Below are 27875 nucleotides of genomic sequence, written 5' to 3'. Positions count from 1 at the left end.
TATAACCACTTTGTTTTACATTGAAGGGACATTTTAAATTGTTCCTTATAACCAAAAATTTATCGAAAATTCATTATAACTGTGCTCGTTATATTTGAAGTTAACTGTATACATTAATTTTGCTAGCGTGAAATCACAATGGCGAGGTACGAGATCACAAACATAATTTTGCGTTCTGTGCTCCTCCATCAGGTGATAAGCGAACTGTTTGATCACGACGGCGAAACACGAAATCATGACGGCAAAGCACGAGATCACAAGCGCAAAATCTCGAAATTTTCTTAATTTCGCACTTCGCCATCGTGATCTCTCGCTTCGCCACCGTTATTTCGCTCTTCACGCTTCGCTAACATGCGCAGGTGATACGCGAATGGCGAAGCACGAAATTGTTCAAATCTCCCATTTCGCCGTCGTGGCCGCGCGCTTCTCATATTCATAGAGAAAGCAGAGCGTGAAATCACGAACATTGCTTAATTTCGCACTTTGCAATCATGACCTTGCGCTTCGCCGTCGTCATTTCGCGTGTCACGCTTCTCCATCATGGACAGGCGATACGTGAAGCGCGGAATCACGATGACAAAGCTTGCGATATGGCAAAATTCCTGTTAACAACTATCGCATATATATATATATATACTTATAGACATATCCCTTGAATGTTATATCCAGTCATAATAATATTTTGAAAATGTGTTACCACGAACCATCTGTTTTGAATAAATATTTGCACACATGTAGGCCTACATGAACCACAGTTTACATGTGCAATATTACACGAATATCTAGTAAAACAATACATTTTATATAAAAGAAATGAGAAAGGATAAATTATTCTTGCAATATTTATGCTTCAAATATACGCTAAAATTTGCACCATTTGCCGTTCTCACATTAAAAAAATAATCAAAGGGAGGATACCCCGACCCCCACATCACCTCCGCGTACTATGTAAAATGTCCCAGCTACGCGCCTGATATAACAGCGATATTTGCAAACATGTTTCCGTGAAGCAAATTTGTGTTATTGTCTATTAAAAGCAGTAGAAATAAAACCAAAACAGAACATATTTTACTTTACAAAGTTACAATAAGGCACCAACTAATTTTGTTGTTGATCACTTTTTTTAGTATAGGACAACAAGAACTGGCAGTACAATATCCCTACTACCAGATGCAAAAATCTTATCGTTAAACTTGCAACCCTTGTCACCAGAGAAAATTAAATGTGCTTAAAAAACAAAGACAAATATCAAACAGGGAATGCAATGGTGAAATTCAAACGGATGCTAAATGAAAGTACGTACATGAAGAAACTGTGAGGAATATAAATAACGATTGTGTTTGTGAGAGAGAATAGATGTTTCTTAGAATTTCAAGTAATCAATACTTATTACAAATGGTTGGTGTGAATCAAAATCAATGCCACAAAACTATTAAAGTATCACATGATGTAACTGTTGTACCGAATATGAAACATACGTGCTGTGACTGCAAATGGTTAATTGTAAAATTAATGCTATGAATTCTTGTTATGATACTCAGTATTAAGTTGAAATGTATGCCACCAGTTTTGAGTACGACATGCAGAAACTAAAATGAATATATACAATAAGATTAGTATGAAAGGTATGACCGGGACATATTATTTGCGATGTAATATCTTTGAGCCTTGATTTAACTGTCAGAATTATGTGAAAAGTTTACAAGAGGCCTAAATGGGCCTAAATCTTTCAACTGAAGAAAACCTTAACAATCTGTCTTTGCTTCTAACTAGGGTTGGTGAAAATCTTTTAAGCTGGTCATTATTTTTTATCATGATCATTTTGCTGTCACGCACCAAAACACATAACCATAGGAAGAAATCATTTAAAGTTATTTCTTTTTCAACTCTAGTGGTCCCTAAAAGGGCCAAAGTGTCCCTATTTGACTATAAGACATAACATGGTAAAGGACCTTATAATGATGCTCCAGACAAGGTTTTATGAAGACCCATTCAGGAGTTAGAGAGGAATTTAGTAAAAGATATCTCTATTTTCAACTCTGTTAAAGGACCTAATAAATGTTTGATAAAGATCCATCAAGCGGTTGAGAAGTAGTCATTTAAGGGCATTTGTAGCTTTAGGTTTAGTGGCCCTTTAGAAGGCCAAGTGCCCCCATCCCTACCCACAATTAAAAAGAAATGGAGGGACCTTATAATGATGCTACGGACAGAGAATGATGACAATCCATTGAGTGATTCATTAGAAGTAGTCTTTAAAGGTAGTTTTAATTTTAGCACTAGAAAGAGCAAACAGCCTCCGCTTGAATAAAATTGGAAGAGAGCCCTCCAATGATGCCACTGGCCATCTCTGATGAAGATCCGTCAAGCGGTTTCATGACAAGAAAGTATTTCTATTTGTAGCTCTAGTTGCCCCTAAAAGGGACAGAGTGCCCTTAATCAAACAAATTTGAGGAAGGACCTTATACTGATCTCTAGACCAAGTTTGGTGAATATCCATCAAGTGGTTCATGAGAAGTCGTTTAAAGGTATTTTAATTTTGAAATCTAACAACCCCTGAAAGGGACCAAATGCCCCCAACAGAACAATTTTGGTGAAGATTCTTATAATGATGCTACAAATCAAGTTTGAAGAAGATGCATCGAGTGGTTCATGAGAAGAAATCATTTAAAGACATTTCTAATTTTAGCTCTGGTAACCCTTCAAAGGGCCAATCGTCCCCATTTGAACAAATTTGGGAGAGGATATTAAAATGATGCTACAGACTATATTTGATGAAGATCCACCAAGAGGTTCATGAGAAGCTCTTTAAATGTTTTTTCCTATTTTTTTTCTGCTCTGGTGGCCCTTAAAGGGACCAAGATTAACCATTTGATCAAACTTGATAGAGATCTATCTGAAAATTCTACTGACCAAGTTTTGGTATAAATGTAACCAGTAGTTTCAGAGGAGAAGAATTTTAAGTACATTGTTGACGCAGGAAGACGGACGGTGGACGCCGTACAATCCACCTATACTAATAGCTAAAAAGAGACATGAATAACACATTGTGTTACATGCAGAAATTGAACATAATATAAAAACTGTTGTTTTGTGAAAGAATACAGTTATTACTAAGAATATTTAATTGCAAAGACAATGTTATTAGGTATTGTTATAATGCTTAGTATTATGTCAAACTTAATGCCAACCGATAACAAAACATGGACAATCTTACTCAGCGTAATGAAAAGCTAGTCGTATTGGGCAAATACATGTAGAACAGTTACGACTAAAAACGATTTTAGATCTGTTTTTCATTGTTGATAATAATTATTGCGGTCACTGAGTAATTAAACTTCAAAATTTTGTTGTTGTTGTTTAACACAATACTACGATAGGGTTTTACGAATATCCATCTGCAAATAATTTCGACCAATATGCCTAGTTTAATAGTCAATTATGTTTGTAGCGTAGTAGTTTAGTTAACTCTGACCTATTTGGACAGCATGGTAAAAAACTGGCAAATCAGTCCACATCTTCTGATTTTTGAACACCTGCCCCTCACCACTGTTTGAAACCTCGCTTTTTCATGTGAGGAAGCCATCTAGCTGACACGAAGGAAGTCATATACCCAGGTATCCGACCGTGCCAAACATAATGCACCTAGAGTCCTCCTCTACAATGACAATCTTAAAAGTTGCAATATGGCCTATAATATTGTGTCAGTTTGACGATACTAAAACCAAAACCAATCCTCCTTTAAATAATTTCAAAATTAGTACAACGACTGTAATTACTGTTTAAGAGCTCTTGCCCTTTTTTCCATATACAATTGTAATAAATATTATCTTGCTCTATGTCCAATTTTGTAAATTTACAGTGCTCTATGTCCCGATAGAGCAATACACCTTTAACATTTTTTTTTTCAAATTTGCTGTATCTCCAAAGTGAAAAATGTATAATTGCAGAAAAGTAAAAACGAAAGGTATTTGAAAGCATTTACAGTCTGAAAGAACTAAACGCAAGGAACAAGTAGATATATTTATCATCTTTTTCGCCCAGACATAAAGAAACTAGAAGAGAGTTAAACTTTGGAAGCGATTTTCGCCACGTTTAAAAAATGGTAGATAGAGCATCGTTCCACTCACGCGACGAGTTGTGAAAAAAGGATAATAGCTTGGACTAAGGGATATATATTATAATTGATATCTATATCCATGTGATTTGAACTTTAATTGGTATTACAAAACCCATAAAATAGTTAGATTTTTTACTTGTTTTAGAAGAAAGTAAGCCTAAGAAAGCCAAGGTAGAGAAGAAGGATGCTGCAGCTGGTGCTGTCCGACCAAAAGATATTTCTCGAATAGATCTACGTGTTGGCAAGATTGTAAATTGTAAGAAACACCCTGATGCTGACCGTTTGTATGTTAATGATGTGGATCTTGGAGAAGGGCAGACTCGTACAATTTTATCAGGCCTGGTGAAACATGTGCCTATAGAAGAGGTTAGTATCTCATAGCATGTTCTGCTAAAAGCACAAGTAAGCAAAACCCTTTTTGTGGTCAGAGGTCAAGGTCATAGCATACAAAATTACATACCCACCTGCCTCTGACAGGCCATCTTAGAGGCTTACAGACAGGTTTTGTTTGATTTTATATTTCTCAAAGTACATGTTCTAAGTAATATTTGCTCAGAATTTCACCAAACATTTTGAAATTCAGTAACATCTTTGAATGAAGTCAGACATCCTATATAATATCAAATCTTAAGACATCCAGTTATTGTGTAAGAGCCAGTAAAATTGAATGTACCATGTTTTCCATTTGTTGTCACAGATGCAGGGCAGATTGGCTGTGTTCATGTGTAACCTGAAGGCAGCTAAGATGAGAGGAATCCTGTCACAGGGGATGATTATGTGTGCTTGTAGTCCAGAGAAAGTAGAAATACTTCTTCCACCACCAGGAGCTCAGATTGGTGACAGGGTGTTTGCAAAAGACTATATAGGTATAATGCCTTGATTTACATGTATTCTTTTTACAGCTCCTAGCACGATTATTTTTTGTCTTGACATTAGAATAGGCCAGAAACTCGAGAAGCATTTACAGAGCTCAGTTCACGTAGACACTCTGGCTTCAGATGGGCTAAGTACCATTCTAGGCTAAGTTAATAATTCTAATGTTTCAGTTCTTTCAGTTATTTCCTTTCTAGAGAAATTATATCAATATCTTTAGTAGTTTTTTTTTTAAAAAAAAACAACAACACTATATTGATATTTTGCAGAAATACTGCTGACATGTTGAAACATTTTCAAATATTTTTTTGAGCTTTTATTGAATGTTAGCTTTGTTCGTAGTGTGATTTTATGTTAGAAAAGTGAATATGTATTTTAGGAGAACCTGATGCATTGATGAATCCAAAGACGAAGATATGGAAAACTGTGAAACCTGATCTTAAAACCGATGGTGATAAGGTTGCCGCATACAAAGGCTCCCAATTAATCATTGAAGGGAAGGGGAAAGTTGTTGTTCCGACAGCAGCCAATACCCAAATATTGTAGTGCTATGACATTCTATATATTTGAAAGCAGCAATGAGGAATAAAACAATAACTATTATTATATATATATTTGTTTGGTTGTTGATTAGTCAAGATTATTGAACTCATGATGTTTTCTTGCTATTCCAAGAATTCCAAGATACAATGCAAGCTGTGCCGGACCCAGTACAAAATATTTTGTATGAGCAATTATGGTTATAGATGCCTGTAATATGCACTTAAATCTTTAACTTGAATAGCTTTGTTTCATTAAAAAAAATTTTTATCAAATTTGTAAGCCTAATTTTTTTGTCTCAAAGAAATGTATAACCATATCTTCATGGAAATCAAGATTTTGTGTTTCCAGATCACATGATTTGAGAAGCAGAGTTATTGTACATTAGGTGTTAATCTAAACATATCATTCAGTTAAATTTACAAAGGAGGAAGTAGTATTTTAAGCGACTTCAATGAAAAAGGAGAATCTTGTGCCTAGTAAACATATCTAATATGTTAAAGAAATGTTGTAATTTTAATTTAGTTTTAATAATTGTCAAACGAGGAGGGAATATGCTTATTAATCAGACTTGACCATTTTATCATATATATTTCTAAAACTTGCAAACAGCTAAATCGTAAAGTTTTGATATACTTTTACAGTAGCGACAATATTTAAAGTGGTTGAATTTTGATCCTTTGTTCTTTGAAATGTTTTGTAAAACCAGACATAAAAAATAAAATAAACAGGGCCTCCATGGCCAAGTGGTTAAGGTCGCTGACTTCAAATCACTTGCCCCTCACCGACGTTGGTTCTAGCTTCACTCCAGGCATTGAATACTTCATGTGAGGAAGCCAGCCAACTGGCTTACGGAAGGTCAGTGGTTCTATCCAGGTGCCCGCTCGTGATGAAGTAATACAAGGACGGGCACGTGGGGTCTTACTCCACCATCAGAGCTGGAAAGTCGCCATATAATCTATATTTGTGTCAGTGCAACATTAAACTGAACAAAAACAAAACAAACAAAAAAAATAAATATTGATTCAATTTTGAATGAAAAGTGTACAGAAAATGAACATATGTTACAAAATGAATACGCCCGAAGGGATGTATTATATTATACCCCCGGTGTCCGTCTGTCCGTTAGCAATTTCGCGTCCGCTCTGTAACTCTTGAACCCCGTGAAGGATTTCGAAGAACCTTGACACAAATGTTCACCACATCGAGACGATGTGCAGTGCGCATGTTTCGGATGGCTCACTTCAAGGTCAAGGTCACACTTGGGGGTCAAAGGTCATATGAATTTGTTTCGTGTCCGCTCTGTAACTCTTGAACTGCTTGAGGGATTTCAAAGAAAATTGGCACAAATATTCACCACATCAAGACAACATGCATAGCGCATGTTTCGGATGGCTGGCTTCAAGGTCAATGTCATTTGACTTTGTTTTGTGTGTTTATTGCTCTGCAATGCAGTGCTCTTGTTTTTCTTTGGCAGATCCCTTTTTTGTTCACTTACAATAATTTTCGTTTGAATTGCTTCCCTTTTATGATAGTATAAATAACTTATTTTGTAACTTTTTATTATTGGCCATAGGGAAAACCGAGATCACTTTTCTGTGGTTCAACATGGATGGTAACTCCAATCTTTAGGTGTATTTTGACATATCTGTACCTTGTGAGGATTTTTTATGGATTCTTCCCTTTGTTGTTTCTTTAAATTTTGCTCCTATCCTCTTCGGTCACACTAAGGGGTCAAAGATCATACCTTCGGGCGTATATTGCTCCGCATTGCGGTGCTCTTGTTTCCCTTTTATTGTCATAGTCATTGCATGTGATGCAATAAATTTTTATTTTAAAACATTTGAAAGGGTTGCACACAATCAGTTATTTATATATACTGTGTTAAGTTGTTGGCTCAATCAAGCTGCATGTTCAAAGAGGACTACCCTTTTTGAATGAGTACTTTTTGAATGGATGGATATGCGTATACACGTCAGTGAAAATTATGTTTACCATTGGATCAATCCTGTGAATGTTAAAAAGTATTATATCCAAAACAATGATTTTACCGGTGAATAAAATCCTTGTTAAGACTTCAGATACGGAGGAATTATATCCTGAGCACACAGCCCGAGTGATGTGATAATGTGTATCTGAAGGACAAACAATGATTTTATAATCCTCTTTGCTAAAGGTTGAGGAATGTTGTTTTGGCGTTGTTAATCTGGCTGTTTGTCCATCCGTCCGAAATTAAAAATGCTTCTAATTCACAAAGTATTTAATCTAGAATAACCAAAACTTACATAATCATTAATCAGCTTAAGAGCTTTACTTACAATTAGTATTAGTTATCCCCCTTGACCCTGTAAAAGCAGAGTTTTTTTCACCATAATTTGTTAAATAATTATTTTCAAAAAGTATTTTAGCTAGAATCACCAAATCACATAATTATTGATTAGCACTGTCACATGACCTTTGCTCACATTCAGTATTGTCCTACTTGAACCAGTAAAAGCAGAGTTTTCCCCCCTTGATCTGATTGAAAATGCAAGTACTTTCCCTGGAATCACCAAACTGCAACTATTTATTTGCACATGACCTTAACTCGCGTGTGGTATTATCTTTACCTAGTAAGAGTAGTTTTTCTTGATTTTGTTAAAAAAATGAAATTGCTTATAATTCAAATAGTATTTTAACTACAATCACCGAACCTTTCGTAATGATTAATTGGCACATAACCTTTGCTCACATGTATAATTACCCCCCCCCCCCCCCTTGACCCGGTAAAAGCGAAGTTTTCCCCTTGATTTGGTAAAAAATTGATTTCTGACTGTAATTAAATAACCTATTCGTGGGCCTTCATGAAACAAATATACATGTATACAAATGGATATCACTATAGGGCTGTCGTGCAAGGACAGTTTCGTCAGAAACACTTTATCAGCTTAAGAGGTATTGCCCTTTAATTATTTTATAATCCATAAATTCCCACATAACAAGGTAATCCATTGATTGCTCTTCATGAAATTTAACAGAAATACAGATCACTATAGGGCAGTGATGCATGCACATCTTTCATCAGGATCTCTTCAGTAACTGCAGAGTTATTGTCCTTTAATTGTTCTAAACTTCATAAATTTCCACAAAACAAAGTAACTCATTGATGGATCTTCATGAAACTTAATACAAATATAATCACTATAGGGCAGAGTATTTCCCCTTGATTTTACCAATAAACCATAAGGTTTGTCTGTACATTACCTGTAAATATCTGGAAATTAATTATTTTTCAAAATATAGTCCTCTCAGTCACAAAACACAACCTATTTCGCGGGGGATATGAATTCACTGAATTTGCTTGTTCAAGATTACATTTTGTACTGAGAACTTACACGATATCAACCTTTCATAGATTACTCAAGTTCCCATTTTCAGCACACGACTATGATATTTGAAGCTATGTTGTAATAATTCACATACAAGCAATGATTTTTAATCATAAGGTCACACAGTCATCTTTGTATAATAGGAAATTAATTGGGTTGTGTAAGAATATAATTTATGCTCTCTGAATTTAATAAGTGGAATGAGAAAAAAGATGAAACTATACAATTTAACTTTTTTGAACATCTAGTTATATAATGAACACATGCAGTAATTTAATTAAGCAAGAAAAAGTGTGCAGATAAATATGAAAATTTTACTATTGTCGTGTATTTTGGCTATGAAAAAAATAATAAAAAATTACAGAATGTAGCTGCTTTATGGAATGCACATGGATTTGAAAAATGTAACAGCTGTGCTCCTAAAACCATTAACATCCAGTTGGCCCCTTGTATGAAAAAAAATATCTGTAGTCAATGTTGCTATGTTGAAAGCTCATTAAATTTTTCTCTGTAGAATGTCTAGGTATATTTCGATACTTTATCTTAAAGTGGCATTATGCGCTCTTTTCAAGTAAAAATCCAGCTGAAATAGATGTGTTTATAAAAAAGTGGAGGAAGTTATAGCTTTTAACCCAATATACCAAACTCTTTCTGTTACCAGTAGGAAATAACAAGTTTCCAAATTCTTTTTAAGAAAAGTCAAACCGCATGCAGGAGTTGCTTCCCTTCAACTTCAGAAATCTCTACCTATAGCGAAGGGAGATCACTGTGTAGAAGATTGAAGTAAAGGCTCCGATTTTTTTATTTCTAAAGCTTATCATTAATTGAACACATTTAAATGCACAGCAACCGAAAATTGCTGGTATAAAACATTCACCAAAAACACTATGTGCAGTAAGATGCGCATAATGCCACTGATGTTGATGAAGTTTTAGTTACTCGGTTGATGTAGTGTTTTAAAGCTGATGTGCAAGGTATTTTAAGTTCAAGCATATTGCTGCAGGTGTGAATGCATTACTAATTTGTCATTAGGTTCATTGTTATTTGTCATAATCATTTGTTTACTTTTGTCAAAACATTAACCTTACAAAAAATGCATCTCACGGTATGCCTTGCGAATTACAATGCGAAACAAGACTGTTTAGTTGTTAAGTCGTTATTATAGGTGGTGTCCACTGTCTGTCTTCCATAGTTTTACTGTTTACACTCTACAGGTCGTCTTGTTTGGGGATATATAGGAGTGAGCTTGTCGGTCGGTCTGTCTCTCCATTGGTGTTTTATGGTTTCCGGACAATAACTCATGAAAGGCTTGACAGATTTTAAATGAATTTTGGAACACAGGTGTAACATCATAAAATACAGGTCAAGTTGGACTTTGGCTGCAAACCACCAATTTTTTATGTAGTTATGGCCCCTTTCCAACTTAAAATTTGCAAAACTCGTAGTTTCGATCGGACAATAACTCATGAAATGCTTGGCAGATTTAAACAATTCTTGGTACACAGGTGTAACATCATAAAATACAGATAAAGTTGGACTTTGGCTACAAACAACCAATTTTTTATGTAGTTTTGGCGCCTTTCCAACTTAAAATTTGCCATACTTTTGTGACAAGGCCGTACTGTCGTGGTATTTTTCGTCACTCCTCTGACAGTTTTAGTTGGAACAGAAAAGCTATGATAAAAAAAATACAGTAGATGTCTTTTGCCTGACATTAAAAGTGTAAGTAAGCTTTCACCTTGTTACAAAACAACAATGGGTAAGCGACTTAGGACCATTCTGTTTTAAATATTTAAAAAAAACTCCATAATAATAATGATAAAAACATTATTTAAGGAGAATATCGTATGCGGCTATAGTCAGTATAACATATGGTCCCGTATTACAGTTATTAATATGTTACACAGAATGTGAGATGAAAGGCATCAATTGAAATAACTTATCATGAACCCACTAACAGGTAATGAGTATTGATCTGTCGTTTGCGTTAGCAGCAGTTTCACATTAGCGTCGATATTTTACCTTCAAAACTAACGTATCTTGAATGGTCCAGATGTTTCCTTTTGTATCATTCTCATCGTTGAGGATATTAACTCCTTCGGGCCGAAATGCGACTAAAGGCGCTATATTTTCTACCCCTGTAGCGTCGATATCCGACTATAAGCGCGTTATCAGGACTCCCCGGGACGGCGATTGACGAGTATAGTCGCGGCACCGAGATCATGCTGGTTGCGTTTCGTACTTGTTAATTTTTGATAATCCTGATAAAAGCAAAATTATTTTGCATACCGGCTATTATTTCTTAGATGTTATAATTATTAATTATGCTAATAATTAGTTCCCTTGTTAAAACAAGTTTGTAAATATGCGGTAAAGGAAATAAAAAAGACGAACTCCGCTGTGTTTCGTTCAAACAGAATTTCAAAAGATTGAAATAATGTCGTCTGCCTGAGATTTTTCTTACCTTAAAGAAAATATTATCATGCTGATTTTGACGTATCAGTTCCGTCGGATGATGATTCTGACGATGAAATTTCATTATCAGAGAAATGAGTGCTCGGAAAAGTTTTAGAAAGCTGAAATATTCGTACACTTACATCGCATTAAATTAAAATGGATAAATGGGACGATTGTCATCCGTGTGCAGCATTGTACTATTGTCCTCGTTCATGGGACGATTGTCCTTCGTGTGCAGCATTGTACCATTGTCCTCGTTCATGGGACGATTGTCATCCGTGTGCAGCATTGTACCATTGTCCTCGGGCATGGGACGATTGTCCTCCGTGTGCAGCATTGTACCATTGTCCTCGGGCATGGGACGATTGTTCTCCGCGTGCAGCAGAGTACCATTATCCGCGTGCAACATTGTACCATTGTCTTCGTGCATGGGACGAGTGTCCTCCGTGTGCAGCATTGTACCATTGTCCTCGTGCATGGGACGATTGTCCTTGTGTGCAGAATTGTGCCATCGTCCTCGTGCATGGGACGAGTGTCCTCCGTGTGCAGCACTGTACCATTCTCCTCGTGCATGGGACGATTGTCCTCCGCGTGCGGCATTGTACCATTATCCTCGTACATAGGACGATTGTCCTCCGCGTGCAGCATTGTACCATTATCCTCGTGCATGGGACGATTGTCCTCCGTGTGCAGCATTGTACCATTGTCCTATTGCATGGGACGATAGTCCTCCGTGTGTAGCACTGTACCATTGTCCTCGTGGATGGGACGAGTTTCCTCCGCGTGCAGCATTGTACCATTGTCCTCGTACATGGAACGATTGTCCTCCGTGTGCAACACTGTACCATTGTCCTCGTACATGGAACGATTGTCCTCCGTGTGCAGCACTGTACCATTCTCCTCGTACATGGGACGAGTGTCCTCCGCGTGCAACATTGTACCGTTGTTCTCGGGCATGGGACGAGTGTCCTCCGTGTGTAGCATAGTACCATTGTCCTCGGGCATGGGCCGAGTGTCCTCCGCGTGCAGCACTGTACCATTGCCCTCGTACATAGGACGAGTGTCCTCCGCGTGCAGCGTTGTGCCATTGTCCTCGGGCATGGGACGAGTGTTCTCTGCGTGCAGCATTGTACCATTATCCTCGTACATAGGACGATTGTCCTTCATGTGCAGCATTGTACCATTGTCCTCGTGCATGGGACGAGTGTCCTCCGTGTGCAGCATTGTACCATTGTCCTCGTACATAGGACGATTGTCCTCCGCGTGCAGCATTGTACCATTGTCCTCGGGCATGGGACGAGTGTCCTCCGTGTGCAGCATTATACCATTATCCTCGGACATGGGATGAGTAACCTCCGTGTGCAGCATTGTACCATTGTCCTCGTGCATGGGATGAGTGTCCACCGTGTGCAGCACTGTACCACTATCCTCGTACATAGGACGAGTGTACTCCGTGTGCAGCATTGTACCATTGTCCTCGGGCATGGGACGAGTGTCCTCCGTGTGCAGCATTGTACCATTATCCTCGTACATAGGACGATTGTCCTCCGTGTGCAGCATTGTACCATTGTCCTCGTACATGGGACGAGTGTCCTCCGTGTGCAGCATTGTACCATTGTCCTCGGACATGGGACGAGTGTCCTCCGCGTGCAGCATTGTACAATTATCCTCGTACATAGGACGAGTGTCCTCCGTGTGCATCACTGTACCATTATCCTCGTACATAGGACGAGTGTCCTCCTCGTACAGTATTGTACAATTGTCCTCGGGCATGGGATGAGTGTCCTCCGTGTGCATCACTGTACCATTATCCTCGTACATAGGACGAGTGTCCTCCGCGTACAGTATTGTACCATTGTCCTCGGGCATGGTACGATTGTCCTCCGTCTGCAGCATTGTACCATTATCCTTGTACATAGGACGAGTGTCCTCTATGTGCAGCATTGTACCATTGTCCTCGGGCATGGGACGATTGTCCTCCGTGTGCAGCATTGTACCATTATCCTCGTACATAGGACGAGTGTCCTCTATGTGCAGCATTGTACCATTGTCCTTTTGGAAATGGTCATTGTAGCAATTATATGTAGTAAGCAATGACGCCATGTCGCGTTATATTTTAGCTAAAAAATAGCTGTCTTATAAATCTCTCCTTGTTTACATTTGTGTCGATTCGCCGTAAAACCCATCTCACTTGTTTACATTTCGCTCAGTTGATACTTGTAAGCGTTCGCTTCGGTACGTTTAAGCGTTCACTTCCTATCATTTCTATTATTATGTTTGTCGTTGCATATATTTTCTGTAGTGTATATTGGCTGTAAATATGTGTACAAAACGTATTATGTTTAATGCTGAATAAAAATGAACTGTATTGTAATAATTAATTACAAAAACTATTATTACTATAGATATCTTTCGCGTGATGTTAACGTGACACACGCTTACTGAGAACAGAAAATAATTGGCGTCTGAACTAGATGTTTCGCTTCAGATAGTACATTTTGTATTCGCGTTTGACATAGTTTTTACCACCGACCTACGATAACAAATAATTTGCTACTTTCATTACATTGTGCTTTAGCAAATACTTGACTCACGTGAGGTATTTCATGTAGAAGAGACGAGTAGAACGTAAGTAAATTGCATTTTCTAAAATTTATAAAATAATTTATGATTTATCTTTATAGTGTTTATAATGGTAAGGAACTTGTGAGACGAATTTATATTTGATGAAGTTGGGAAAGTGCAAACAAATACTCGGACAAGAGTATCGGACCAGGAATTGAAAAAAAAATGTGAACAGATAAAAATTATGTCTGATCATTTTTTTTTTCAATTCAAGGTAGGGTTCTCGTGCATGTGCCAACAAACTGCATTATATTGCCATTTTTGTGGTAAAAATTAAAGGTGTATTTATTTGCACCTGGGATTATCCTAATCCAACCGTACAAATGAGAGGGCTGTGGTCGCCGACAAATTATTACCTGCGGCCGCAGGTATATTGGAATGCAACAAGTAGTAAAGCACATGGAGACTGGGTGATTTCACGTGATATTTTACCGATATGCGATTGGCTTATCGTATTTATGGAACGCCGTTATTGCAATAAAGCTGGCACTCTGTATTATATATATAGAGAAAGTCTTGTGACCTGAATTCCTCATCCATTATTTCATATAATTTATTCAAACTTTCAGCAGTGATCAATATTGATACCAAGTTGTGCATAAGGGATTTTTTTAGATTCCTCTTTGTTTAATTTCTTGGATTATGGTCTTGAGTTGTTTGTTTTGCTCTATATGTCAGTTAAGTCCAGGTGAAGGCATGAATCACATTTGTGATAGCTCTAGTAAAGTATTTCAATAGTCAAGGAATGTGGCCAGTTGAGCTAAAAGTTATGTCATACATGAAAGGGAAATATAGTTACTTTTGCTCAAAACAATAACTTTCAGAATTAAGAAATATATATTTCATAGATCTACTTGTACAGCATGTAGAATGGAGTTATTTTTCCTATGTAAAGCGTAATGGTATGATAAAAAAAACAAGCACTCATAAGTTTCTTTTTAGCCTGGTATAACTTCTGGCCGCAGGAAATCTTTCGACTTGTACTGTGACTTGAATCACTTATCCAGCAAGCGTAATCAAACGTTTCATAGTAAGGGAGTGTATTGTTGATAAGATGGTTACACTTCCGTAGTTTTGAAAACGTCCGACAAGTACATGTATATAATATAATTACGAACCAGGATCCATTTTTGTTTGTTTGTTTTGGATGTACAGTATTTTCAGTAATGTTAAGGTAGGCAGTTTAACTAACCAGTGTTCCTTGATTCTGTACCAGTATTAGCTGGTTCTCAACTTCTTCACACGAATCGGAGGTAGACGATGAAATGACCAGACATGATGTATTTTATATCAGATCGTCATGGATATCTTAATTAAGTGTTTTAAGCATATAATTATAAATAGTACGGACATATTGCGCTCAAAATGTGTTCCTTTGTACAAAAAAGGCATATTTTTCAAGAAAACTTTGGTCGTGCAATTAAAAGAAAAAAATATATACTTTTTGCCTTGCATTTGTATATTTAAAGCATTAACATTATATAACAAATACTGTTTTTACACAGTTTTTACTTGACAGATTGCCTTTAGTTTGCATAAAATAGGAACACGTTATTAATACATGTATCTCATTACTGCAATTGGTAACATATGCGAGAAAAAAAAACAAACAACAAAAAAATCCAGTTACTTTACTACAAATAGTTTCATTCCCCGCAATCTTAATTGTGATCTTACGGGTCATACTCGTTTATGATGATACAGCTAATCTTTAAATTCTGTGCGTGAACTTTGAGTAAAATGTTGTTCGAAAATAATATTTATCTTTTGAGTGCATTATAATTTTTTATTACCAAATTATTTTGTTTATCGCGATCCGGCTGTTTACCCGTCACATCCGATTTGCTTTTATAACACTGATATCGGAAGACGAGTGCTGAATATCGTACGATATGTAGTTGGGTATTTTGACCTATGCGATTGTAGTATAGTACTCTACTGTTTGTCACCAGTCTGTTTAAAGAGAGAGTTCAGATACAATATGGTTTTAAACATGAAATGTGATAACGCACAAAGTATAAAGATAAATTTCTTAAAAACGCTTTAAGACAAATTTCCGTTTAAACTGTGGGAGTATTAATTTTATAGAGGATTATCGCGTTAGAGAGGTAAACGATTGTTATTTTTATAATGGGTATATTACAGAAAAAGAGAATGGGTATTTTATGGATAATAAATAATCGAAAAATGCAATATCTAAATATATACTTAAGCATCTTTTTTCAGCATTTCAGTTTTACTGCATACATAGTTTATTCATGCATGGGTTGGTTCTGGTAGATCAGTTTCAAATTTGAGATGTTTAAATTTTACCGCCCGTTTACCCTGCGGACTTCTTGTTCACGGTTAAATGTTAGATAATGCAGCAGATATTTTCACTTTGATACGTGCATTTCGCTGAATATGCTTACATATTCAGTACGTGTTATGTAATAATAATAATAAAGGTTAGGTCACGATTGTCTGTCAGCGATGAATGAGCATTAAGACGAATCGGTCGTGGTGTCCGATTTGCATAACGGTTGCGTATACGATCTTATCGGTATGCACATCGTTGCATTTATAAGATAAACCTTTATCATGCTGGACACGGCTGATTCTGCCTTTGCGGCCAGTGTAGATCATGCTCAGCCTGCACATCCCTGCAGTCTGATCAAGATCTGCACTGTTCGCTATTCAGTCAGTATCATTTTGGTAAGCACCCCTTTTAACAGTTAATGACGCATTCCAAATTGAAAGATGGACAAGTTCATTATAGAAATTTAGCAAGGGTTAATTAATACAGCTTTAGTACAGACAGCCACCTGCTTACTGTTGTCACAAGTAATGTAAAGTTTATTACAGGTTTCATTATCTATTCTAATGAACAAAAGTCACGTGACAGATGCAGCACAATAAACTGGTTTATACGGCATTTAAAACGTAAAAAAAATAAAGTAAAATGCCGATAAAATTAATTACTAATTAAAAACTTGCGTATGCAGTGAGCTGGATTTGGTGGCAATCGAGGATTGAAACTTATGAGAGGGAGAATAAAAGAAACGTGACATTGGCCATAAACATTTAGTTTTTATTCATTACAAATTAAGTGGCGCCTGTTAGTTTGTATAATTCATGTTAACTGTTTAGAAAAGGGCTTGGTTGATATACCTTATAGAATGCTCAATGATGTTTAAATATGATAAAGTGCATGCTGATAAATGACAAACCGCGTCTTTTCTTAAAGGTTTTAAGTTAACTCACGCATTATACGGTATGTTGTTTTTTTTTGTATAGCTGGGTGGAGACATATTTTCATTGCTATTTATTTTTCAGTTGCTCAGATAGAGGAAAAGGTTTATCTAGCTTGATCAGATGTTGGGCTCCGCAAGGAACGTCTTTGTACGGTAGAAAACTCAACAACAAATAAACTGTATGTAGTTCTACTGGATTGGAATTCGTTGCAAATACCTTTTGATCACAGTTGACAAGCTACCATAGCAGACAGTGCAATAAGTGTTTTGAATGAAAAAGCAGGATACGAATGGCATGGTCATACTTTGCTGGATGAATTCTAATTTTCATGATGACAACATGATGCTCTCTTTTGGATTTACGTTAAAAGTGTAGCTTTTTAGTCAGCGATTCTTGGTGAGATCTTAGTCATATAGGTGTATGTTGTAAAAATATTTCCTAAGATTTTGCTTCAATTTGGTCAGCAATGCAGCAGATTTACGCGGCAATCTCTCTGAATCAAAGGACGATACTATGGGTGCTCGGGCTTACAGTCATATGTTACTACATCCTTATGGACGGTGTATTATACACGACCCTTCAATCATTGGACCTAGTCAACCAGAAGCCCGTCAAACCCGGGGCGTCGTGGTCACCATTTCATCCACTTTCTATAAAGCTTATCATGACTGACCCTTCAACACATTATATCATAACGCCATTGTCCGAGCATTTCAATAGTGCTACAAAATTTAGTCAAATATTTTACTTTATTACACCAAATATGGTCACTTTCACACATTTAGTTATATCGTTTATATCTGCCAAATTCGTATTCTCAGAATCTCTACAAATGAGACGTATTGGTGTTTTGTTATTTGAACTGAGATCATTTTTGGATGCGTTTGATGGGACAGTGTATCGCAGCCATGCATCAATAAAAGCATACAAGTCGGATCATAGCAATTTTGGATTTTGGTTCGACTGCGTTGCAGACACCATAGGTGGATTCGCTTTAATGTTCGGAGCACTATTTTTCTTGTGGTGGAAGTGTCCACCTGGAACAGATTCATCTGCGACGTCACTTCCGTGGTCAGCAGACGACATAAATGATTCCAAAACCGACCTAGTCACAGAGAAACCAGTCAAAAGAACTAATTTCGGATATAGCAAACAATACATATTTTTACGCTGTCTAAGTTTTGGTATGCAAATTGGCTTATCTTCTGCAATATGGGATCAGCTAACTATGCGTTTTGAAAAAGTATTTCTAACGAAATTCGACGATCCGGAATTAGTGGTAAGTAACTACAACTTTATGCATGCAATAACAGCTTGAAGTCCCATACTCGCCGCTAATTTCTTTATATCATTGAACATGAACTGAGGTAATCGCCATAAATTGCGGTAAGAAAAGCTGTGGACTCGGTAATTCTTTTTATGGTAATCCTTTGACCAGTGTATTAATTTTTTAAAATCAAAAATAGGATTTAACAAGAACAATATACGTTAAGTTCATTAAAAATGTGGCAGCCACATTTTGAACAAAGCCATTTCGATACACCCAGTTTTGTGAATGCAAAATTAGAGTATAATAGACCATAAAAAGTTCATTAAATAAAAAAATGCATCGGGCAAGGAATCATCGACACTGAGAATGAGAAGTGCTTGTTTTTTTAGTGAGAATAATGGAAGGGGACTGAAAGATAACTCCAATACTTTATGAATATCAAAACTCGAGTGATCATGATTCATGACAGATGTTCGGAGTGACACTATAACTGTCACTTTGTTAATTAGTTATTCAAAGCAAAATACATAAGATGCATTTATTCTTCTGTCGTTAGTAAGCAGTATTAAACTGACACTAAGTACTTACGACAGCATATTTTTATAAGATGAAAATCTAGTTGATTCGTATTAGCCTAGAGCACTTCGAATACATTCATCCGCGAACACACAATAATTAAATTGTGACAATAGTGTCTTTTTGTCATTTTGTATTATTCAAAAAAAGACATAATTTGATTCGAACGAGGTTACGACATAACAGAGTTATACTACTGTGAAAGAAAACATAACATTCTATTTCCACATAACTGAGAATTTTACGGGAGCACAAAAGTCGGTTCATATAGGATGAGTTTCGAATTACAGTAACTGTTTATCAACACACCCTAAATCCGGGCTGAAAGTATTTTATCAAAAAAAACTAATTCATCGATTCAAACAGTTAAAGCTGTTGGAAGTTTCAAAATGTTTGTAAGGCATTAGCCTTTATTTACTGTCTAAAAGTACTGAAAACATGGAAAGGGTTCTTTAAGCGACTGTCCTGGTTTTAGACGATACAAGACTGGCTCCTTTCTTTCAGTTTGCTCTATTAAATGAGCTTAGAATAACAGTATTTCTTTCTTTCTTTCTTTTCTTTTGTGTGTGTGTGTGTGTGGGGGGGGGGGTGTCTTTTGGGGTTCGGTAACTCTATTTTAGGTCTGTAATTCTGTATATAATCATTTTTGTTTTCAGAGATCGGCATTGGTTTCAGAAAAGGTGTATGTGTGTCGTTAGAAACTATAAATGTGTTCATCCCTATCAATTATAAATAATAAACATGTTTATATCCATATTCAAATGATTAGTACATGATCAACAAAGCATGCATTTACATTTTGTCGTCTGCTATTACAGCAGTTACAGTCGGTGGCCTTGCACTCCACTACTACCTGGGTTGTCTTCTGGTTATGGAGAAATCTGTGTGGACAGTCATTACAACAGATGTTCCTTGTTGCCATTTTCACAGATAAGATCTGGGTAAGTATACACAAATTTCGGCACTTTTTTTTATTGACGCCCATGTAGCACCTTTTTTCTTCTTCTAGATTTGCCTACTCTTCCACCACCACCGCATGCTTTGACTTTTCCAGGGATATGAAAGGCTACCACGGGAACAGAATGGTTTAGATAATATTACTATATAGGTAGAACAACGAGGGTTTTCAGTTCGTCAAATAAACCGAACGAACAAAAAGTATGAAATACCGTTTTAGGAGTGTTCATACGTGTAGTCAAGTGTCGGCCCGCAGTCATGGCAAAAGCGGAGTATGACATAGCTTTTTTATGTGTGTTGGGTTAAACGTCGCACCGACACATAACAGTTGTAAGTCATATGGCGACTTTCCAGCTTTAATGGTGGAGGGTCCGTGCATTATGACATAGCTTTATTCTGTGGCGTTTGAGTATCAATGTGAAAACTGGTCACAGACACGTATTCATCTGCTATATTCTGTTTACCTAACACTTCAGTGATTGAGTATTGACAGTGGAAAGATTTATGAACAATGATATGAGCAATTTTCGTCCTTTTAATGTCCCTGGAGATCATATTTCAACCAACTTTAAGTACATCTGAAATTTTTACGTCTATATTTTCACGTCTACTTAATATGATCTAACAAAATGTTTATTCTTTGTAAAATGCTTGCACACTTTACTTGTTATCTGTCAGGAAGTTTAAATGGGTGGCTGAATGGAATACTGTACCTCCTGTCTAGCTGATAATAAATTGATGTACATCAAAGGCAGTTTTAAACTCAATTTTATCTTCTTCTTCTTATAATACAGTACATGATCCCTCTGGGATATTGTCGTAAAATATGCATGGGTTACGTGCGAGGCGTAGTAACTGCCGGTCCTACTACTGGTCCGCCAGTCCTCCTACGAAGTCCGCTGAGGTGAAGATGTGGCTAGCTGGTTCCAACGTATTGCTTGTTAACATAAATTGAACTTCAGCTTATTACGCGGGATGGCCGTGACCATATCCACCTATGTAATATACCATTCGGGACAAGCAAAACGAGTCTGGTTTTTTTCTCAGAAGGAACATTTATTTAAAAGAGTTCGTCATTTCTCGCCTTTTCACATAGATGTACCAAGAGTAGATCAATATTAATTAATGCAAATATATATATATTGTAATATTTTCTCGTTTCAGGAATTTTTGCGGTTTATGCAATATGTTGGTTTCGTCTTAATTGGTCTGCTGGCAGCATTCAGTTTCTATCATGTAACGCAGGTATCACCTAGCTTATTTCTTCATTATGTTTCTCTTTTACTTTAACCTTTAGCATGCTAGATAAATTGTCGTCTGCTGGAAATGGCGTCTGCTAAAATTGTAAAGTTCATTCAATTTGCTCCAAAATTGGAAGAAATATTGTCAGAGTAGCAAACAGCTTGGAACCTGATCAGACGCCGATTTAATCGGCGTCTGATCTGGTTCCAAGCTGTTTGCAAAGGCTGTTAAATTTGCCTGCAGCAGGCTAAGGGTTAAGATATTGTCATGTATACATAAGATACTTGGGTCGAAAGTAGGGCAAGAGAATATCTTGGCTCCACTGTTTACTGTCAGATTCACAGCTAGTGCTTTTGATTGTGGAGATGGTGTCATTAAAAGATCTGAAGATCTGGTTTCCCATAAGCATACGTACAAAAACAGGAAAAATATGCTTTGTACGTTATTGTATGATCTTTTAAAAAAGTGTACATATTCACTTTTTTTAAGATATGTCATTCTAATATAAAGTATAACGTCTTCTGAGAGGTTTTCATTTCAATCTAAATCAAGCATTACTTAATAAGTTTGAATTTATAAAGTTACCAGAAACACTGAAATTTAACAAAAAATTCCTACCCTAACTGGTTACGATGGTAAAAGTCTACCCATTTTTTATGTTGTAGCACATTTCATCTACACGTTTATTTTGAATGTTTTTTAAGACTTAGTTGCATGATTTCAATCGAGTTCTTCAGTTTCATTTGTTTTTGTTACAGATAAAGATGATTCTGCATTTATGACAGTAGAAACCTACGAATGGATATGGACTGTCAGAAAGATCGTATAAAAACAGGGAAATAAAACTGACGCTACTAATTGTCGTAGTAAGTTTCAAGGGGAAAAAAAACTTGGGAGTGTCTACATTGTCTATTAAAGGTGAAAATGTATGCGGAGACGAAAAGAACTGTACTCGTGACCGTCATCGGATGCCCTAGAGTGAACTTTATGCAGTTTAGCTACTAAAACGTGAATATTCTATCCGTTTTCTGGCACAGGAATTACGTGCATTTCCTAGTGTTCCATAATGTTGATCTTTACTGAGAGATATATACTATGCATACAGCTACAAAGTATAATAGTCACACTGCTCACAAGGCAAGTTATATAACTCTGGATTTTATTTTGTGACAGCATGCAAGTTTATTTCTCAGAACTACTTGACCATCTGTTTCGAAATTCTACAAACAATCTTTGGCAGCATGAGTTGACCTTGCATGACAGGTTTAATAACTCTAGCGTACATTTGGGCAAAATTATGACCCGTTTTCACTTAATTTGAAGTTTTGCATGTAAGTAGGTTTCACAGGACTATGGTACTGAATGCTTTAAAACTCTTCATACGTCTTTGGCATCATGAAATGGTCATTCTGAGCCAGGTTCCATTTCCCAGACTTACAATTTACAAATGCCTCTATTTCAACTCAGAAAATGTTGCTAATGCGTTTGTATGCGTAAGCTAGTAATACGAGGAGGGTCTTAAGCGTGCTGTCGTTAGACAACTCTTGTCTTTAAGTAAAATCGCACTGTCTGTGCGTGCGTGCGTTCGTCCGTGTAAATTCTTGTCTGAGCTGTAACTCTACCATCCATAAAGGGATTTTGAAATAACTTTGCTTAAATGTTCACCACAAAGAGACGACGTGTCATGCGCAAGATCACGACCCCTAGCTCCAAGGTCAAGGTCACACTTAGAGGTCTGTTTCGTGTCCGGTCCATAACTCTGCCATCCGTGAAAGGATTTTGAAATAACTTTGCATAAATGTTTACCATAATGAGACGATTTGTCATGTGCATTAGTTACTAATAGTGACAGCTCTTGCTGTAGAATAGTTTCATCATAAAAGCGTTAAAAATGAGTAATGTTGCCAAAGTGGAACTACTAGAACTGTATGCGCAGTAATGTACAGTTAAAATTTGTTCCTTCAAACTTGAAAACACAGTACAGTAGAGTAAAACACTTTTTCCTCGAACATGTTATGCCCACTCCAGTGACAAACATTTAAACTTGTTTAGGTGCAACCAAATGTGAAACAAAGTAAAACAGGGACAGGAGAAATATTGTACATAAAGAAAAATATGAAAGTTACAAGGACGACTTTTGAATAGTTTTAACCACTTATCTAAGACAGTTTTACGTTTTATTGCCACTCAGAATTATAAGTATTTGTTTTAGCCATGTAGTTGCCTTTTTATTGTTGTTTTTTTGTTGTTTTAGCGATATAAGATGTCATAGTCTAGTCCTATAAATGTTATTGATTACTATTGCAGATTTATATTATTTCATAAAAGAAAACATTCTGCTTTACAAATAAAAATTAACCCAGTTAAGTTACAATAAACATCTTTAATTTATGATAGGTTTGTGTTAGAACTTAACTATTAGTATATGAAAACAACTGCCAAGATCATGTGCAGATCTTTAATCCAAGACTGATTGCTACAAAAAACATTACAAGACTGGTTTCTACAAAAAGACTGGTTGCTACAAAGAAACATTGATTGACTCATATTAGAATGATGTTGCTCAACCACTATCACTGTTTCTTTCCCATTGTTTTTGAAAATAAGATCGAGATCAGTTACTTTTTGTTAGGAAAATAGATTATTTACATAATTGTCAGATAATTTTACCTATTTTTAGCTCACCTGAGCACGAAGTGCTCAAAGGTGAGCTTTAGTGATCACCCTGTGTCCGGCGTCCGTCGTCGTCCGTCCGTCCGTCGTCAACAATTTGACTGTTAACACTCTAGAGGTCACATTTTTGGCCCAATCTTAATGAAACTTGGTCAGAATGTTACCCTCCATAAAATCTTGGACGAGTTCGATATTGGGTCATCTGGGTTCAAAAACTAGGTCACCAGGTCAAATCAAAGGAAAAGCTTGTTAACACTCTAGAGGTCACAATTTTGACCCAATCTTAATGAAACTTGGTCAGAATGTTACCCTCCATAAAATCTTGGACGAGTTCGATATTGGGTCATCTGGGGTCAAAAACTAGGTCACCAGGTTAAATCAAAGGAAAAGCTTGTTAACACTCTAGAGGTCACATTTTTGGCCCAATCTTAATGAAACTTGGTCAGAATGTTACCCTCAATAAAATCTTGGATGAGTTCGATATTGGGTCATCTGGGTTCAAAAACTAGGTCACCAGGTCAAATCAAAGGAAAAGCTTGTTAACACTCTAGAGGTCACAGTTTTGGCCCAATCTTAATGAAACTTAGTCAGAATGTTATCCTTAAAAAAGTCTTGGACGAGTTTGATATTGGGTCATCTGGGGTCAAAAACTAGGTCACCAGGTGAAATCAAAGGAAAAGCTTGTTAACACTGCAGAGGCCGCATTTATGACTATATCTTCATGAAACTTGGTCAGAATGTTAATATTGATGATCTTAAGGTCCAGTTTGAATCTGGGTCATGTAGGATTAAAAACTAGGTCACCTGGTCAAATCAAAGGAAAAGCTAGTTAACACTGTAGAGGCCACATTTATGACCATATCTTAATTAAACTTGGTCAGAATGTTTATCTTGATGCTCTTCAGGTCAAGTTTAAACCTGGGTCAGCTTCGGTCAAAAACTAGGTCACTAGGTTAAATCAAAGGAAAAGCTTGTTAACACTGTAGAGGCCACATTTATGACTATATCTTCATGAAACTTAGTCAGAATATTAAACTTGATGATCTTTAGGTCAAGTTCGAATCTGGGTCATGTTGGGTCAAGAATTAGGTCATGGGGTCAAATCAAAGGAAAAGCTTGTTAACACTCTAGAGGCCACATTTATGACTGTATCTTCATGAAACTTAGAATGTTAAACTTGATGATCTTTAGGTCAAGTTCGAATCTGGGTCATGTTGGGTCAAAAACTAGGTCACGGGGTCAAATCTAAAGAAAAGCTAGTTAACACTGTAGAGGCCGCATTTATGAACATATCTTGATGAAACTTGGTCAGAATGTTAATCTTGATGATCTTTAGGTCAATAGGTCAGGTGAGCGATACAGGGCCTTCATGGCCCTCTTGTTTTATGCTAAACCTGTGTGCTCAGTACTGGAAAAAAGCCAAAACTATCAGGTCTGCGAAAATTATAGTCTACATTCATGAATACAATTTTCCTGTGCCTAGGTACTTCAGTGTTGTAAATAATTTTTAGTATCCAAACATTGATATAAACTTGGCAATATCAACAACTTTAAGTAGTAAAAAGATACAATAGACAATAAAATATAAATGTAGATAATAAAACTGACTTGGACACACAATTGTACCTCAGTATGACAGTGACTGTGTATCTTTTTATGTGGTGAATTGTGATAAAATTCACCTTTGTTTATGTTTTTTCTTCACATATGTTGTATAATTAAGGTTATAGGCCATGCCCCTGTGGACAATTTGTTTTAGATAAATCTCCATTGCTAAAACGATTCATCAAGTATTTTTTAAGGGAAAAAAAAACTAACAAGACAGATTGATAAAAGCATTAACAGAAGAGAGGGTACAGAAGATACCTTTTTCAAAAGTCATGTCTATGTTTAAGTTTTGGGAAGAATTGGATTTTACTATCGGGGTTTGTTAATATATTCATTTATAGTTTAACTAGTCAAAAAGTCCAGTCAGCAACCAGAGATTTTTTTCAAATTTTTGACTGACTTATACAGTCTGCCCAAGTTGCTCTACCAATGGAATTGCTCCATTTCGTTTAAATCCGGCCATTCTATTTCATATACAGTTGTCACATCAGCAGTTTAATGGCAACTGTAAGATGGTTATAAGCTGAATACAGCAGTTTTAAGAAATTAATGTTGTGCTTCGCTAATGCTGGCTCGAAATTAAAATCTTTTAACTGCTGTATTCAACTTATAACCTATACTTATTAGTTACAGTACCTATTAAGTGGATCCATTATGTAAGTCATTTAGTTGGTAAATAATGGTTACCTACAATTTTGTCAAACTATGAATTGGTTATGATCACTTATTGACCTTATCTAATGAATTAAGTTGTTGCTTTCACTTTTTCTGCACTCTGTTTATGCAAAACTTAATTTTATTAGAAGATCAGTAAGTGATCAATAACCTTTTTTCGAATGGTGAATTTAAGGTAAGTAGTTTTGACCACAATCTTAAAAAATTGAGGGGGTAGTAATGTGAGGGAGGAAATATATTGAAGGGGAGGGTAATGTGAAGAGGTTTGGTGGGAGATATAAGGAAAATTGAAGGTATTTGGAAGGTGTGATAAAGTGGTGGTATCTGAGAAGTGGTATATATATGAGGGAAATAAGGATGTGGAGTATATGGAACTGAGGGATATTATACGAAGGTGTGTATTTATGGAAACTGGAGAAATATATGGGAAGCTGTGGTATATTCTGGGATGGGGAGAGATATATGGGAAGGAGAAGGGTATATTGAAGTATGAGAAGGACAGGAGATAATGTATAGCATAACACCTTTCAATGAGTATATATGTAATTTGATAAAATCTTTCTGTTTAGAGAACTTAAAATGAAGTGGTAATGTCACAAAAGTTTTCATTTTACGGATGAAGATTGGTGCATTTTTCAGTAATTTGAAATGTCTTAAACTTACGTAATGTACATAATACCCCATAGTATAGATTATTGATATGTACTGACTGATTATATGAACGCTGTGAAAATAGCTTAAAACAGATGTGACCTAAATAATGTACATAAACCATGATGACATAAATATTAAAACAACAAAATTATCCCTTTATTTGCTGATAAAGATGTTGGTGAAATAGCAAATGAGCTTGTTGTTGAAGGCAATAATAAGGCAGGTGATTTCACAATCATTTTACTTGCTTAAAATTTATTTGAAAGTATCGATTTACTGAAATTATCTATCTATTTAATCAAAGTGAGCTTTGATGCATGTTTATGCATCTCACTAAAAAATGTTACTTTCATGCAGGTAGTTAGTGGATTCAGGCTAAAATGTTAATCATATTAATGTTTTTGAAGCAAAGGACAATATCAAAGATATTTTATAACAAAATGTCCTGAAACAAAATGTTGATTTTCCGAATATCTTGGACATTCTTGTATGCTACAAATAGGTTACTGTTATTAATGATTGTTAAACATTTAAAATTCCTTGTATTTTAATTTTGTTTTATTCAATAGTTGCAGTCAAACCGTTGATGACATATACACCGTTTTTGCACCAGTCTTTTAGTGCATAAAGAAAGTGAGTAAAAATAACTTCACTGTCCTTTCTCCCACCCATCCATGACACACACATATGCAAAGCATGCAAGTATTTGATGAAGCTTAAGCTTCGACTGTGACAGGAATTTTGTTCCTCTTATTAAAGTTGTTCAGTTAACAGAGGGTGTAATATTGATCCATATGGCCAGTTCTTCCATGTTGATTTTAAGAAACACAATACCTCTGAGTCTGGTAAGTCAGTCTCGTAAATATACATTAATCTGGATCTAACAAGCTGTATTGACGGATAATGGGCATGAAAGCTGAATAAGGACCCCTACTTAGTCCACGTGACCTAGAATGATAAATACCTCCAGTGACTGTCTTAACCCCAATTTCCTTTAAAAATGCTT

The 27875-nt window shown here is 36.2% G+C and overlaps 2 protein-coding genes across 7 annotated transcripts in view; both read left to right on the top strand.

Annotated features, from left to right (window-relative positions):
* The window catches only part of LOC123557087 (aminoacyl tRNA synthase complex-interacting multifunctional protein 1-like), a 73513-nt gene extending 63478 nt beyond the window's left edge, over positions 1-10035 (top strand). For all 4 annotated transcript variants that reach the window (XM_053543481.1, XM_053543480.1, XM_053543479.1 and 1 more), the window contains exons 5-7: positions 4263-4483; positions 4815-4983; positions 5370-10035. In XM_053543481.1, the coding sequence (XP_053399456.1) occupies positions 4263-4483; positions 4815-4983; positions 5370-5536 (557 nt within the window). In that variant the 3' untranslated portion in view covers positions 5537-10035. The remainder of the gene's footprint in view (positions 1-4262; positions 4484-4814; positions 4984-5369) is intronic.
* A 3613-nt stretch (positions 10036-13648) lies between these two features.
* On the top strand, positions 13649-24372 carry LOC123557088 (ceramide phosphoethanolamine synthase-like). Of its 3 annotated transcripts, none has more exons than XM_045348316.2 (5): positions 13649-13983; positions 17296-18493; positions 19879-20001; positions 21182-21262; positions 22018-24372. In XM_045348316.2, the coding sequence occupies exons 2-5, from the start codon at positions 17681-17683 to the stop codon at positions 22039-22041; spliced, it is 1041 nt and encodes a 346-aa protein (XP_045204251.2). In that variant the 5' UTR covers positions 13649-13983; positions 17296-17680; the 3' UTR covers positions 22042-24372. The 3 variants fall into 3 exon arrangements, with proteins under 3 accessions (XP_045204251.2, XP_045204252.2, XP_045204250.2); XM_045348317.2 differs by lacking the exon at positions 13649-13983 and adding an exon at positions 15046-15154; XM_045348315.2 differs by lacking the exon at positions 13649-13983 and adding an exon at positions 15412-16088.
* Positions 24373-27875: the final 3503 nt, after the last annotated feature.

This window comes from Mercenaria mercenaria, chromosome 5 (genome assembly GCF_021730395.1).
Source record: "Mercenaria mercenaria strain notata chromosome 5, MADL_Memer_1, whole genome shotgun sequence".
Lineage (NCBI taxonomy): Eukaryota > Metazoa > Mollusca > Bivalvia > Venerida > Veneridae > Mercenaria > Mercenaria mercenaria.
Note: the sequence above shows the minus strand (reverse complement) of the source record. Positions and strands in the feature narration are given on the sequence as shown.